The sequence below is a fragment of the Scyliorhinus canicula genome, chromosome 5, assembly GCF_902713615.1.
Source record: "Scyliorhinus canicula chromosome 5, sScyCan1.1, whole genome shotgun sequence".
Classification (NCBI taxonomy): Eukaryota; Metazoa; Chordata; class Chondrichthyes; order Carcharhiniformes; family Scyliorhinidae; genus Scyliorhinus; species Scyliorhinus canicula.
In genome coordinates, this window is record NC_052150.1 from 17668675 (window position 1) to 17684652 (window position 15978).

The 15978-nt window shown below is 53.6% G+C and overlaps 1 protein-coding gene across 5 annotated transcripts in view; it reads right to left on the reverse strand.

The window, feature by feature from the left end:
• Positions 1 to 15978, reverse strand: part of ripk1l (receptor (TNFRSF)-interacting serine-threonine kinase 1, like) — a 71050-nt gene that overhangs the window by 4959 nt on the left and 50113 nt on the right. For all 5 annotated transcript variants that reach the window (XM_038796664.1, XM_038796666.1, XM_038796667.1 and 2 more), the window contains exons 9-11: positions 12129 to 12713; positions 2683 to 2781; positions 1000 to 1155 (exon numbers count right to left, since the gene is read on the reverse strand). In XM_038796664.1, the coding sequence (XP_038652592.1) occupies positions 1000 to 1155; positions 2683 to 2781; positions 12129 to 12713 (840 nt within the window). The remainder of the gene's footprint in view (positions 1 to 999; positions 1156 to 2682; positions 2782 to 12128; positions 12714 to 15978) is intronic.

The following is a 15978-nucleotide window of genomic DNA, read 5'->3' on the forward strand; positions in this document are numbered from 1 at the left end:
AGTGTACGCAATTATTTTTCCCCGCCAATTAAAGGACAATTTAGCGTGACCAATTCACACACCCTGCACATCTTTGGGCTGTGGGGGTGAGACCCTTGGGTTGAGGAAGTGAGACCCACACAGACATGGGGAGAATCTGCAAACTCTACACGGACAATGACCTGTGGCCAATATCGAACCTGGGTCCTCAGCGCTGTGATGCAACCACTGCGTCACTATGCTGCCCCAGATAGTTCACCTTACCCTTTGTACACTGACCAACATTACCAGCCTCATACCCATTTCCGCAAGCTATTTCAACTATGGCAGGGCACATTAACCAACAACACCACGGTGGCACAGTGGTTAGCATTGCTGTCTCACAATGCCAGGGACCCGGGTTATAATCCGGCCTTGGGTGACTGTCTGTGCGGAGTCTGCACGTTCTCCCAGTGTCCACGTGGGTTTCCTCCCACAGTCCAAAGATGTGCAGGTTAGGTGGACTGGCCACGCTAAATCGCCCCTTAGTGTCCAGGGATGTGTAGGTTAGGTTAAGGGATTATTGAGTTATTTCAGGTAAGTAGATTTGGGTGGTGTGCTCCTTCAGGGGGTCGGTGCAGACCCGATGGGCCGAATGGCCTTCTTCTGCGCTGTGGAGATTCTATTCTATGATTGTTAACACCCCCCTTCCTCGCCCTAACCCTCCCCCCTTCTGCTCTCAGGTAATTGAAACCTGGAGCTGGGTTCAGCCCGACGATGAAAGGTGAGAAGAGCAGATGTCCACTAACAAGGCCCCCTCATGTATCTGACACTCACAGCTGCTATGTCAGATACTTGCACTGTAGGTCTGGGTGAGAGTCAGCGCCAGGACATGGTGAGTCATTAGACAGAGGTAGCCAGGCCAGATCAGGACTTCAATCCAGGCCAGCTAAGTCATTGCTGATTTGCTCGTGTTAATTTTCCTTCTCCAACTATAAGCAGTTCATTGACTTTTATGCACATTTAAAAATTCTGACTTACCAAAAATCGGCAAGCGCTGAGATTTTTGCACCTGAATGGAAACTTTGGACTTCTCCTGTTTTCTCGTGTTGAAAACCTGTTTTCCAATATTCATTGTGTTATTGTTGCCAATCTGAACTCCCTTAGCCTCAGATATGCAGATGGGTAATGTATCCTCTAAACATAAACATATATATATATATCATTTAAGGGCCAAGAACATAAAACCACTCTTAGAAACACGTGGCTAAGTGAGAAACTAACTTCATGCAGTTGCTTTAGGTTAAGAAAGACACTTTTGGACAATACTTTTCGCCCCCAATGGCGAATCACACATTGTGTCAATTTTCATGCCACATTTCTGCCCCCGGGTCATTTTCTTGGAGAATGAATGCTGACACACACACCCCACGAAAGAATAATGGTTAAAAAAAAAGGTATCCAAGTAGTTGCCGAGCTGAAGAAGGATACAGAGATAGGGAGTTGCGAGGCCTTGGCAAGATTTGAAAACAATGATGAGAATTTTAGAATTGTTTAACTGGGTACTATTTTTATAAAATAATATGAACCCCGAAGATCCATGGGCATTCCACTGCAACCCCAGTCCCAGACCTGTCAATGAACAAAAGCACGAGGAGCAGGAGTAGGCCATTCAGCCCCTCGAGTCCACGCCGTCATTCAATACTATCGTGGAAATCTTCTCGCGGCCTCAACTCTACTCTCCTTGACCCTTCAACCCATTACTAATTTTAAAAATCTGTCCATCTCCTCCTTAAATTTACTCGATATCCCGGCAGCCACCCCACCCGAGGGTGGCGAATTCCCCAGACTCACGACCCTTTGTGAGAAGTAATTTCTCCTACTCTCAGTTTTAAATCTGCCGCCCCTAATCCTAAAACGATGACCTCTAGTTCTAGATCTCCCCACAGGGAGAAGCATCCAATCTACCTCTACTTTGTCGATATCTTTTATCATTTTATACACCTCAATTAGATATTCTCTCATCCTTCTAAACTTGAGAGAGTCTGGGCCTAAACTGCTCAATCTCTCATATGGCAAACCCCTCATCTGTGGAATAAATCTAGCGAATCTCCTCTGAACTGCCTCTAATGCAACTACATCCCTCCTCACACAAGGTGACCAAAACTGTGTTCAATACTCCAGGTGTAGTCCCACCAATGCCTTGTACAGTTGTAGCAACATTCTATTCGTTTATCTATGAAGGCCAAAGTTCCATATGCCGTCCTTATTTCCTGCTGTAGCCTGGATTTTTGCGATTTATGCACAAGGACACCCAGATCCCTCTGCACCGAGGCACTCTTGAGGTTTCCCTCCATTTGGATAATTTAGTATCCATTCTGGGTCGGAGAAATGGGAAAGCAAATGCATCTCTTCAGTCAGGTTCGGGGCGGGGGGCCACCAGAGCATCCTCCCTCTTGGCCTAGCCGCCTTTGGATATGGTTGGCTAATTGTACAGTCAAGAACATGTTTGTCTGGCAGCCCCAGGTAGCATTTGTCTTGCAATGACTCTGTACGTTATCACACGAGAAAAGCACCACCCAAATCGAATTTTACAGACCTCAAAACGCTTTTCCACATTCGGTCAGCGGCAGTCAATATAGAACAAAGAATAATTTCTCCAATGAGAGGACTGTGACTTCTGGGCAGGATGGTTAATGACCGCCGGCTGGTACAAAGCCCTACCTTGACCAAGATGACTGAAGTTGTTGGCTTGCCTTGGCACAAACTGGTTTGGTTGATTCCAAACATTCCCAAAATATTTTCCAGATTCATTTTTATTTCCTGGAGAAAAAAAAGAATTCAGAACGATGTTGGAAAAGCGGCAATTTGTAAAAAATGTCATTATTTGTGTTTGGCGGAGCAATGCCCGCCAACGTGGACGTTAATATTACTGGTAAATTGAAAAAATACGAGGTTTGGTTCCTGGCCTTTCACACTGATTAGTCAGCAGATGTCCAAAATGACCAATTGGAGGGCGGCACGGTGGCGCAGTGGTTAGCACTGCTGCCTCACGGCGCCGAGGTCCTAGGTTCGATCCTGGCCCCGGGTAATTCTCAGTTTGGACAGAATTAATGGCTGGAAAGTTCAGGCCGTTCCCACCAACGGGATTTTCCAGTCCTGTTGGTTTCCCGGCAGCAGGGGGGTGCATAGAACGAGAACCCCCCCACGTCGACAGCAGCCGGATCTTACGGCTGGCGGACTCTGCCAGAGGGGCGTTTGGAATGAGTGCAACGATGGACATCACCGAGCTTGTAAACCTCCACTTCACAAAAAAGGAGCCTACCACAGGGCTATGCCACCTTACAGAAGAAATAGGACAAGGAATGGGTCGCACAGCCCCTCAAACCTCCTCCACCGTTCAATAAGGTCATGTCTGATGAGGCAGGATCCTGCTCGCCATCAGGATCTTCCGGTTGTACCGAAAGGCGACCGACCTTTGGTTAGTTTGCCGCATCTGCATGGCAGGGCCGGACAATCCCGGCCATAGGGCTGGATTCTCCGTTATTGGGATATGTCCACACGCCGGCGTCAAAACAGTGGAGTTTCACGTCAGAAAAATTGGCATGAAAGGGGCACATATTCCTGTCGCTGCAGGGGGCTTGCAGGGACCCGGCGGAGATCGAGCAGCTTTTGCTGCAGATACGTGCCCCCCCGCACTTCCAGGTCAGAGGCCGTGCAAGCACACGGCGGCAGCCTCCAGCTGCTGTGCCATGCTCCATGACGGACTCGGACCGTGGAGCTGGACCCTAAAAATAAACCCCCCGATCGGCCGTGTGCCCGATCCTGTCCGCCCGCACAAACATTTCCCGGCTGCCTGTAAGGCCCGCCCTGCCCTCCGATCGGCCCGCCCCCGACCAGGGAGGCCGCAGACCGAGTCCGGAGCCTCCATGCGAGTATCCTGACCGGCTGGAGCACATTAGTTCCACGCCATTGGGACTTCGGCCGGTCAGGGGTGGAGAATGGCGGAGCGGGCCTCTGCCAATGGCCACTAGGTGGCGCGGTGTACCCTCCGAGCATGCTGCTTTTCGGGGCCCGTTGAATCAGGGAACCAGCGCCAGTCCCGATTCCATGGGGGGAAATGGATTCTCTGCCCTCGCGCCGGCCGCGATTTTGCCATCGGGGTGCGGAGAATCCAACCCCTGGTCTCTACACCAGTACCCGAGCCCAAATTCTGATCGACAGGTGACATGTACCCACAGGGGTGGCTTACCCCATGGGCACGGGATAAATGTTTGTGCCTCCAAATCCTGCCAAGCCCATGCTGGTGGCTTGAGCAATCCTCAATCATCAATCAACATAGGCCTGGTGTCGAGGGGAAGGAAGCCTCAGCTCTACAAAGCCAGCACCAGCCCAATCCATCAGGTACAGTACATTTCAGAGGCATCAATACTCCCAAGTGCCTGGAATGTAGAAGATAGCAGCATGTACCTTATGTAGAGGGCCATGCAGGGAGGCAGCAGGGAGGCAGCAGGGCCATGCAGGGAGCCAGCAGGGCCATGCAGGGAGGCAGCAGGGCCACGCAGGGAGGCAGCAGGGCCTCGCAGGGAGGCAGCAGGGCCATGCAGGGAGGCAGCAGGGCCATGCAGGGAGGCAGCAGGGAGGCAGCAGGGCCATGCAGGGAGGCAGCAGGGCCATGCAGGGAGGCAGCAGGGCCATGCAGGGAGGCAGCAGGGCCATGCAGGGAGGCAGCAGGGAGGCAGCAGGGCCATGCAGGGAGGCAGCAGGGCCATGCAGGGAGGCAGCAGGGCCATGCAGGGAGGCAGCAGTGACACTGTTGGATTAGTTCAGCCTGGATTGACTGATAGTTGTTAGCAGTGAAGGAGCTGGAACCACAACAATCTTTATTAGTGTCACAAGTAGGCTTACATTAACACTGCAATGAAGTTACTGTGAAAAGCCCCTAGTCACCACACTCCGGCGCCTGTTCAGGTACACAGAGGGAGAATTCAGAATGTCCAATTCACCCAACAAGCATGTCTTTCGGGACTTTGTGGGAGGAAACCGGAGCACCCAGAGGAAACCCACGCAGACACGGGAAGAACGTGCGGACTCTGCACAGACAGTGACCCAAGTGGGAATCGAACCTGGCACTGTGAAGCAACAGTGCGAACCACTGTGCTACCGTGCCGCCCACTGCAGCCTCCACACTGCAAACTTTCTGGCAGGTGCTAAGATGCTCACAAAGTTATAAGAAAAGAAAGAGGCGGAATGTACATCAACGTGTTAAAAACAAGTCTTCATATAATCCTTCTACATCACACCTCTCGGGAATGCCTGAAGACAGTTTTGCTACAATGACTTTGGAAGTCCAGTGACTGGTGTTATGTAAGCAAATGCAGCAGTTACTTTGTACACAGCAACATCCCACAAATGACACACGTGACCAGTTAATGTCTTTGCTGATATTGATTGTCGGCCTGGATAATGTAAGAATTAACTTCCTTCAAACCCCACCAAGGAGTTTAAAGTCTAGTCTGTGGGTTGTTGGCTCAGACAAGGTGGTATTCCTTCACGAGTGCCCCTGTGTGTCAGTTTACAGTAAATGCACAAGTCCTTATGGGGCTTGAATAGTCAAAGTGCCCCCTAAAGAACACGGATCCGAATACAAGAAGGAACGTTAAAACCAGTTTGGGGTCCGACTGAGGGTCTGAGGCCTCGCTGAAAATACAGATCATCTGGTCTTTGTCACGTTGATGTGCGGAGATCTAGCAACGGACAAAAAAAGGCTGCCATCCTTCCCACTACAGTATATAACAGCGACCACACTTCTAAAGTACTTCCATTGATGAGAAAGCGTTTTGGAATACCCTGAGGGCATGAAAGAAGCTTTAGAAATGCAAGGTTTGTTTTTCTTTAACAAAAAGATCTTTATCTTTCGGATGTTGAACAACTGTCTTCGCACACCCACCATGTTTTTGCTTTTACCGGAGTGTGTGTAACATTGTTTCACTGGACCTGCCAGTCCTGCCAACGGCGACGGCCGTTTGCGTTGCTTGCTGTGCGGCCGAGGGCCCTGCAGCAAGGAGGGTGCAGGAAATCCCGCTGGCGGGAAAGTCCGGAAAATCCCAGCCACAGTCTTTGAATCTTTTTAAGGCGGATGTGGATAGGGTTCTGGACAAGCAAAGGGGGTGAAAGGTTATGGGGGGGGGGGGGGGCTGTACGGCAAGGAATGAGGTTGCAATCAGCTCCGCCGTGATCTCATGGGACGGCAGAGTAACCTCGAAGGGCCGAGTGGCCTACTCCTGCTCGTAATTCCTCTGCCCGAATACATTTGAGAGATTCCGGACTGCCTCCTCTGATAGTGGAGTCGGACACTTTAGGAACTTTCAAGCGGTTATTGGATAGGCACATGGAGCTCACCAGAATGACAGGGAGTGGGACAGCTTGATCTTGGTTTCGGACAATGCTCGGCGCAACATCGAGGGCCGAAGGGCCTGTTCTGTGATGTACTGTTCTATGTGTGATGATATGATCTGCATACTCGTCTGCCATTGGGCCAGAACGTCGGCTTACCATTGGCCCTGGTCGGTCATGTGCCTCTCGACCGATTGGCCGAGAGGCTGAGTTAACCACGCCTCTATCAACGAGGTATAAATGCTCAGAAGCCTGACGATCGGCCTTTTCCACTGTAGACGATCGCCAGGCTGTGTTCTAGTTAATTAAAGCCTGACATTGGTAAATCACTCGCCTCGCGTGCAATTGATGGTGCATCAATTTAATTAACTACAACTTTGAAGATGGAGTTCCGCATCAAGCCCGAATGCCTCCGCATCAGCCCGCAAACTCTGAACTCTACAGAACTCTTTAAGCTCTGGCTGACTTGCCTCGAAGGGTTCCTGGCATCTACAACCACCCCCCCCACCGGGGCACAGAAGCTGCACGTCCTCCACTCCAGCGTGGGTATTGCCGCTTACTCAATAATCGAAGACGAAACAGACTATGATGAAGCTATACGGAAGCTAAAAGGACAATTCCTCAAACCCATCAACAGGGTATTCGCTCGACATCTGCTGGCCACCAGAAAGCAGGTCCCCGGTGAGTCTCTAGACCAATACGCCCGGGCCCTCTGTGCCCTGGGGAGAGGTTGCGCCTGTGAAGCGGTGTCCGCTACAGAGCACATGGAGCTACTCGTCAGAGACGCTTACGTGGCTGGGATGCTGTCCCCCGTGATCCGCCAGCGGATGCTGGAAAGAGACGAACTCAGTTTAACGGAGACACTGACTCTCTCCGCCTCCCTGGAGGTCGCAGATCAAAGCGCGCGCACCTATGACCCTGGCCAGGCCGCCTCCTGGCACGCTTCCCACCAGCTACCCACCGCTCCCGGCCTCCCTCAGGCTTGTGCCGCGGGGCGCCCCGATAAATCCGCGGGGCCCCGCTGCTACTTTTGTGGGTACGCTAAGCACCCTCGCTCGCGCTGCCCAGCCCGCTCCGCCCTCTGTAAGAGCTGCGGGAAGAAGGGCCACTACTCCACGGTCTGCCAGGCCAAAACGCTGGCTGCAGCGCTTCTGGAAGCTGCACAGCACTCTCCCCCCCTCCCCCAGGCCTCTGCAAACGGCCTGTGTGCCTCCCTCTCTCCCCCAGGGCCGCCCCAGCTGCTACCGACTCGCGCCCCGCCGGCCGACATGCGCACCTCCCCGGCCCCTCCAGGCCTCTGCCTGCCCGCCGCGCACGTTTCTCCCCCCCGCCCCCGGGCCCCGGCGCCCGACCGGCTCGCCTCTCCGGGCCTCCCTGGTCCCTGCCTGCCCGCAGCGGCCCTGCTTCCCTCGCTCCCGGACCCCGGCTCCCCCCACCCCCGGGCCCCGGCGCCCGACCGGCTCGCCTCTCCGGGCCCCCCGGTCCCTGCCTGCCCGCAGCGCGACTCGGCTCCCCCCCGCCCCCGGCCCCCCGCACCCGGCCCGCGCGCCTTACCTCCGCCCACAGCTGATGCACCTAGCCGGCGTCCTGGAGCCGGCTTCCGCATCCCCACAGCTGATGCACCTAGCCGGCGTCCTGGAGCCGGCTTCCGCATCCCCACAGCTGATGCACCTAGCCGGCGTCCTGGAGCCGGCTTGTGCATCCCCACAGCTGATGCACCTAGCCGGCGTCCTGGAGCCGGCTTCCGCATCCCCACAGCTGATGCACCTAGCCGGCGTCCTGGAGCCGGCTTCCGCATCCCCACAGCTGATGCACCTAGCCGGCGTCCTGGAGCCGGCTTGTGCATCCCCGCAGCTGATGCCGGTCACTCACCTCTTGGAGCCGGCCTGCGCGCCTCTCCGCTCACAGCGCCGGGAACGCTAGCTCCGCCTCCAGCGGCCACGAGGGCTTCCTGGGCGCCGCCATCTTGGGGTGCCGACCCCACGTGCGGGTCCTGGGCGCCGCCATCTTGGGGCCCCGACCCCACGTGCGGGTCCTGGGCGCCGCCATCTTGGGGAACAGACCTCACCTGGGGATCCTGGCCACCGGCTTCCACATCTGCCACGCAAGGTCCCTCCAGCATGGAATCGGACAGCGACGACGGATTTTCTCCACGGCTCGCGGCCGTTCACCCCACATATGGATCCTGGCCACCGACTTCCACATCTGCCACGCAAGGTCCCTCCAGCATGGAATCGGACAGCGACGACGGATTTTCTCCACGGCTCGCGGCCGTTCAACTCGACCAGTCTCATCCACGCACGCTCGCCAAAACGACTACGCTGATCCACCTCAACGGCCACAAGACGGACTGCCTGCTGGACTCCGGGAGCACGGAAAGCTTCGTTCACCCTGACACGGTAAGACGCTGCGCGCTCCCTGTCCATCCCGTAACACGCAAAATCGGTTTAGCCTCAGGTTCGCACTCCGTCCACATCACCGGGTGCTGCATCGCGGACCTCACGGTCCAAGGGAAGGTTTTTAAAAATTATAAATTCCTTGTCCTCCCTGACCTTTGCGCACCGGCACTCCTAGGACTGGACTTCCAGTGCAACCTGCAGAGCTTGACTTTTCAATTCGGCGGCCCTATACCCCCCCTCACTGTCTGCAGCCTCGCGTCCCTCAAAGTAGACCCTCCCTCCCTGTTTGCTAACCTCACCCCCGATTGCAAACCCGTCGCCACACGGAGCAGACGGTACAGCGCCCAGGACCGATCCTTCATCAGGTCCGAGGTCCAGAGGTTGCTGACGGAAGGGGTCATCGAGGCCAGCAACAGTCCCTGGCGAGCCCAAGTGCTGGTGGTCCGGACGGGGGAGAAAAAACCGGATGGTCATCGATTATAGCCAAACCATCAATCGGTTTACGCAACTGGACGCGTATCCTCTCCCCCGTATCTCTACCATGGTAAACGAGATCGCGAGATACAAGGTCTTCTCAACTGTGGACCTTAAGTCCGCTTACCACCAGCTCCCCATCCGCGCGAGTGACCGACTGTACACCGCGTTCGAGGCTGACGGGCGCCTCTACCACTTCCTTAGGGTTCCGTTTGGCGTCACGAATGGGGTCTCGGTCTTCCAAAGGGAGATGGACCGAATGGTCGACAAGTACGGATTACAGGCTACCTTCCCGTACCTTGATAATGTCACCATCTGCGGCCACGACCAGCAGGACCATGACGCCAACCTCCAGAAATTCCTCCAAACCGCAAAACTCCTTAACCTCACGTACAATAAGGATAAATGCGTGTTTAGCACCGACCGCCTAGCCATCCTCGGCTACGTAGTGCGTAACGGAGTGATAGGCCCCGACCCCGAACGCATGCGCCCCCTGATGGAACTCCCTCTCCCAAATACCCCCAAATCCCTCAAACGCTGCCTAGGGTTCTTCGCATACTACGCCCAATGGGTTCCCAACTACGCGGACAAGGCCCGTCCCCTCATGCAAACCACGACCTTCCCGCCGTCGACGGAGGCCTGCCAGGCCTTTAGCCGCATCAAAGCGGACATCGCAAAGGCCACGATGCGCGCCATCGACGAGGCCCTCCCCTTCCAGGTCGAGAGCGACGCTTCAGAAGTAGCTCTGGCGGCCACCCTGAACCAAGCGGGCAGACCCGTGGCCTTCTTCTCCAGAACTCTCCAGGCTTCCGAACTCCGCCACCCATCTGTGGAAAAGGAAGCCCAGGCCATAGTCGAAGCCGTGCGACATTGGAGGCACTATTTGGCCGGCAGGAGGTTTACCCTCCTCACAGACCAACGGTCAGTAGCCTTCATGTTTGATAATGCACAAAGGGGCAAGATCAAAAATGACAAGATTTTACGGTGGCGGATCGAGTTGTCCACGTACAACTATGATATCTTGTATCGTCCTGGGAAGCTCAATGAGCCTCCTGATGCCCTGTCCCGCGGTACCTGCGCCAGCACGCAGATAGACCGCCTCCGCTCCCTCCACGCAGACCTCTGCCATCCAGGGGTGACCCGCCTACACCACTTCATTAAGGCCCGCAACCTGCCCTACTCTATCGAGGAAGTCAGGACAGTAACCCGTGACTGCCACATCTGCGCCGAGTGCAAACCGCACTTCTACCGCCCCGAGCGCGCACACCTGATCAAAGCATCCCGCCCCTTTGAACGTCTCAGCATTGACTTCAAGGGGCCCCTTCCCTCTAACAACCGCAACATTTACTTCCTGGCGGTTATCGACGAACACTCCCGCTTCCCCTTCGCCATTCCCTGTCCCGACATGACCACATCGACCGTCATTAAGGCCCTACTCTCCATCTTCTCACTGTTCGGCTACCCCGCGTACATTCACAGCGATCGGGGGTCCTCATTTATGAGCGACGAGCTGCGTCAATTCCTGCTTGACAGGGGCATCGCCTCTAGCAGGACGACCAGCTATAACCCCCGGGGTAACGGACAGGTCGAGCGGGAGAATGGTACCATCTGGAAGACCATACTACTAGCCCTCCGGTCTAGAAATCTCCCTATTTCCCGATGGCAAGAGGTGCTCCCCGATGCACTGCACTCTATCCGCTCACTCCTCTGTACTGCAACTAATCAGACACCTCATGAGCGTCTTCTTGTTTTCCCCAGGAAGTCGTCCTCTGGATCCCCTCTCCCGACGTGGCTGGTCACCCCCGGACCCATCTTGCTCCGGAAGCATGTGCGGGTGCACAAGTCCGATCCGTTGGTGGAGCATGTCCAGTTACTCCACGCTAACCCGCAGTATGCGTATGTGGAGTACCCCGACGGTCGGCAGGACACGGTCTCCCTCCGGGACCTGGCACCCGCCGGCGTGCAGCCCCCCCCCACCACAGACCCCCCCTCCCCTTTTTCACCCCAGCACCCCACTCAGCTTCCCCATCCCTCATCCATGGCGTCTCCACGGCCAGCTCAGGTGACGGAGACTACTCGAGGTCTATCGCTCCCGGACTCCAGGACATCAGCAGGACCATCAGCCGATCCGACGACTCCTCCTCCACTACGGCGCTCGGCCAGGACGTCAAGGACCACCAAACGACTGATCGAATCCATCTAGAGTTCTACGGTCCCATGGACTTCCTTTTGTAAATATTGTTATGTCTGGGCCAGTGGCAAGCCCCCAAATTCGACAAGGGTACGGAGAGAAAATTATTCTCCCGACGGCTACTCATATCATCAGTTCTTCCCCCCCCCCCCCCCCCGGGTCTCGTTCACACCCCCCCCCCCCCCGCCTTCCTTCTCCGTAAGGGGTGAATGTGATGATATGATCTGCATACTCGTCTGCCATTGGGCCAGAACGTCGGCTTACCATTGGCCCTGGTCGGTCATGTGCCTCTCGACCGATTGGCCGAGAGGCTGAGTTAACCACGCCTCTATCAACGAGGTATAAATGCTCAGAAGCCTGACGATCGGCCTTTTCCACTGTAGACGATCGCCAGGCTGTGTTCTAGTTAATTAAAGCCTGACATTGGTAAATCACTCGCCTCGCGTGCAATTGATGGTGCATCACTATGTATGTTCTATGTACTCTTCTTGCCCGCATTAGCTTTAAGCGCAGAATGTACCAATGGAAAGTTTTTGCACAGGGCCCTCGGAATATGAGCAATGGGTCACATTGCGGTCAACGCTGCCTTCAGAACAGATTGGTCCAGTGCTCTGACCAGGGGGAGACGTTTAACAGGCAAGTTAAAAATAGAATAAACAGACTTTTTTTTTTTTAAATCACTCACGGAAATAAATAAAACAGCGCATTACCTGGCTGCTGATATGGAGTCCAGCTACTGGGATGTCCAATTTGTTGGTGACCGGTCTCTGTAACAGGAATAAAGCTTGGGGGTCTGTAGGCCAGGCCCGCTTGTCCAGTAGGGATTATTTTACTTGCACCTTGCCAACCAGTTTCTTCCTTGACGGGTTTTGTACGGCCCATGTAATTTAGGTTTCCCATTCTGTGAAACTCCTGCTGGAAGTTCGAATCATGGGAGCCATACAGGTCGACAGATTGTGCGGCAGTGGGTACGCCCAGGGCAGGACGAGAAGACGCTCCAAAATGGAGGTGGTTTGGGAAAACCGGCTCGTTGGAAACTCTCTTGCTTCTCTCCAGCCTGATCTGCTCGATTTTACTCTGAGAGACAGAAGTGTCCAGGCGGCTGCCAGTCAGGTGGTAGTTCAGTTCCTCATTGAGCTTTCTTCTCACCTGTGTATCGTCGTCGTTGTCCTGCCAAATGCCGCTGTCCGGCTCGGGTTCTGCAGGCTCACTGATCTTACAGGAGGAGAACATTGCCTCTGGAGGGCTTCCGTTGGCAGGTACTCCTTGTGAGCTGTGCAAGGAATTTGGAGTATCTGTAATTTAAACATATACCGTTACTATAACTGCAGTTTGTTTTTTTTAAAGAAAGGAAATATATCACAACTACGATGGAAAGGGCAGAATTCCTATCCATTTGAACAGCCAAGTGGTGTCTCGCACGTCAAATCGCAATCTCTACACTGTTAGAGATGGCCTCTCAATGCACTCCATTAAGCTCCACCTCCAAGGAAGACCACTGGTGGCAACACAATTGGGGCACCCCTCAGGAATGATCCCACAAGAAGATGATGGGAGTAAGGAGCTCCACATTTCTGGACATATTAATGGTCAATTGCTGCAGTTTCCAGAATTCCAGTGATGCTGTTGGGGCAAAGGGCCTGATGACCAATGCTGGCCTTTCACCCAGCTCGCCCACCTCGATTTTGCTCCCCTAAACTGTTCCCGAGGTTGACAGGCCAAACTCCCGTTACAAAAGAAAATCTGGAATTAAATCTAATGATGCCCATGCCGATTGTCGTAAAACCCCACCTGATTCACTAATGTCCTTCAGGGAAGGAAATCCGCCGTCCCTTACCCGGTATGGCCTACAGCCAGGACAGTTGGTAGGATTTCAACAGGATGTCCTGGTTTGAGACAATTCACACCTCTTTAACCTGGGACTACCCCTCTCTCTCTGGATCTGTAAAGACTTAATTACCTGCAAATGCTCGCATTCAAAGTATCGTCTTGCATCTTTGACTTTTGTCTCTGTATATGTTTCTGGAAACTACCTCTTCACCTGAGGAAGGAGCAGTGCTCCGAAAGCTAGTGATTCGAAATAAACCTGTTGGACTTTAACCTGGTGTTGTCAGACTTCTTACTGTTCTTTTCTGTGAAGACGTGCATTCTGACATCAACCCTAATTAGCCTGGCTTAATTTTAATGTTACGCCCTCTTGTTTGGCATTCCTTTGATCCTGTGAGGCACCTCAACGAGGTCACCCCTTAATATCCTATTCAAGGGATCACAAACCTGGTCCATACAGTCTGCCTTCAAAGTTTAGCCTCCCCCCCTCCCGGTCTCGTTTTGGTGAAACAACATGGCACCCCTAACCAGGACAATATCTGCTTCCTGATGAGCAGCCACCAGAACTGCATGCAGTTACTGCAAATGCTGTCTAACCAGAGCAACGTACAATTCTAGTGGCCTTATATTGTACCTTTATAACCTGTCCACTAGCTTTTCGCGATGTTTGTAATTGAGCTCCCAAACCTCAGTCAGTCCTAATCTAAGGTTGGGCTGATGTCCCTTAAAACCACGACATTATTTTCACTACATCATACGTTCCCACAGGAATCGATGTGAAAGCTGGAGAGGTTCCATCGGACAGCCGGGAAAAACAAAATACAAATCGAAACCTGCACCTCAACAGTGCAGAACTGTGAGTTTCTGGCCGAAACTGCTTGCCAAATAAAATAGATCATAAAATCATAGAATTTACAGTGCAGAGGGAGGCCATTCGGCCCATCGAGACTGCACCGGCCCTTGGAAAGAGCAGCCTACTTAAGCCCACGCCTCTACCCCATCCTCACAACCCAGCAATCCCACCCAATCTTTTTTTTGAAACACTAAGGGCAATTTAGCATGGCCAATCCACCTAACCAGCACATCTTTGGACTGAGGGAGGAAACCGGAGCACCCGGAGGAAACCCACGCACACACGGGGAGGATGTGCAGACAGACAGTGACCCAAGCCGGGAATCGAACCCGGGACCCTGCAGCTGTGAAGCAACATTGCTAACCACTGTGCTACCGTGCCGCCCCATCTAAAATAAATGCAAAACAGCTGTGCAATTAAATTATTATTTTTTTTTTTAATTACAGCACCTCAGCATCAGCTCTTGTGGCGCAGTCGGAGGCATTCCTACCTCTGAGCCAGAAGCTCGGGGTTTGAATCCCACCCCAGGGTTTAATGGTCAAGGACTGTGCGCTCATAACGCGGTCAAACCTGAAAATCCTTCCTAAAAACAAAAAACCCCTGCAAAATCCTTCCAAGCACAACAATGGCTGGCGGCAAGAGCGGGAGAGACCCGTGGTCTGCCACGCTCTCTGTGGCATGGTGCCCCTCAAGCTACAAGTCCCTGGTGACAGGCTAGCGACCTGTTCCAGGAATTACTAACTACGGAAACCTGCCTCCCGTGCACCGCCAAGCGGGACCGGAATTGGAACTGGACTCGCCTCATCAGGCAGTACGTACCAGGCTCCATCTAGTGGCAGACATTGGCCAGAGCAGTTAGCAGCTGAAGTCCCAGAACTACCCGCAGCTAGCAATCTCTGCCACTAGATGGAGCGCAGGGCTTCAGAAGCAAAGACAACAGGGGGCACCAGAAACCGGGGGGGGGGGGGGGGGGGGGGGGGGGGCTGAAGGACAGACCTCAAGGATTAATAATAAGCGCTTATTGTCACGAGTAGGCTTCGATGACGTTACTGCGAAAAGCCCCTAGTCGCCACATTCCGGCGCCTGTTCGGGGAGGTCGGTACGGGAATTGAACCCGCACTGCTGGCATTACAAGCCAGCTGTTTAGCCCACTGTGCTAAACAAGGATTAAGATAAGAACAGAGACCGGGAGGCAGGAATGGGAGCCGGCATAGGTGGGAGAGGCAAGGGCAGGAGCGGGAGGAAGAGGTGCTGAGGGCAAGGGTGGAAGCACTGCAGGAAGTTTTGGGGGGGGCAGGGGGGGCAGGCAGGTCATAGAAGCGGAAATCACTGGCAAATTACACTAACGTGAAACTGATTAAATAGATAGACGAACATTACTTTACTCATGGTGTTAAAGTGAAACAGCACAAAGTTCATCAACAGCAAGTGAAGATTTACTGTACTCCACAGTTCCTAGCTTCTTCCCGTTCAGAAAATATCCTCATTTATCTTTCTTTGTTCCAAAAGTGGCTGAACTCTTTTTTCCTGCATCGAACCCCATCTAGCAGTTTTGCTCGCTGATGTAATCGATTAACATCTCATTATGACCTTCTAGACCCATCTACACTATCCTTTTTGAAAAGGCTTACAACCTGGAAGATTTATCTCCCCAGTCTGTCCCAGTTCAGAGCTGGTCTCACCAGGACAACGGAATTTGCTTCGAATTCACTTGTTTTATTTTGTAGCCTGGTGCATAGGGCCTTTAACCGGGCAACGGATCCGTCCTTGCCCTTATCGCCTTTGGGCGCACATTTTAAGTCCTCACCCTCCTGGTTTGAATAATGCAACAGCAGCGATAAAAATGTATCCAGAAAGAAAGGCTGTGCTAGGATCCCGGA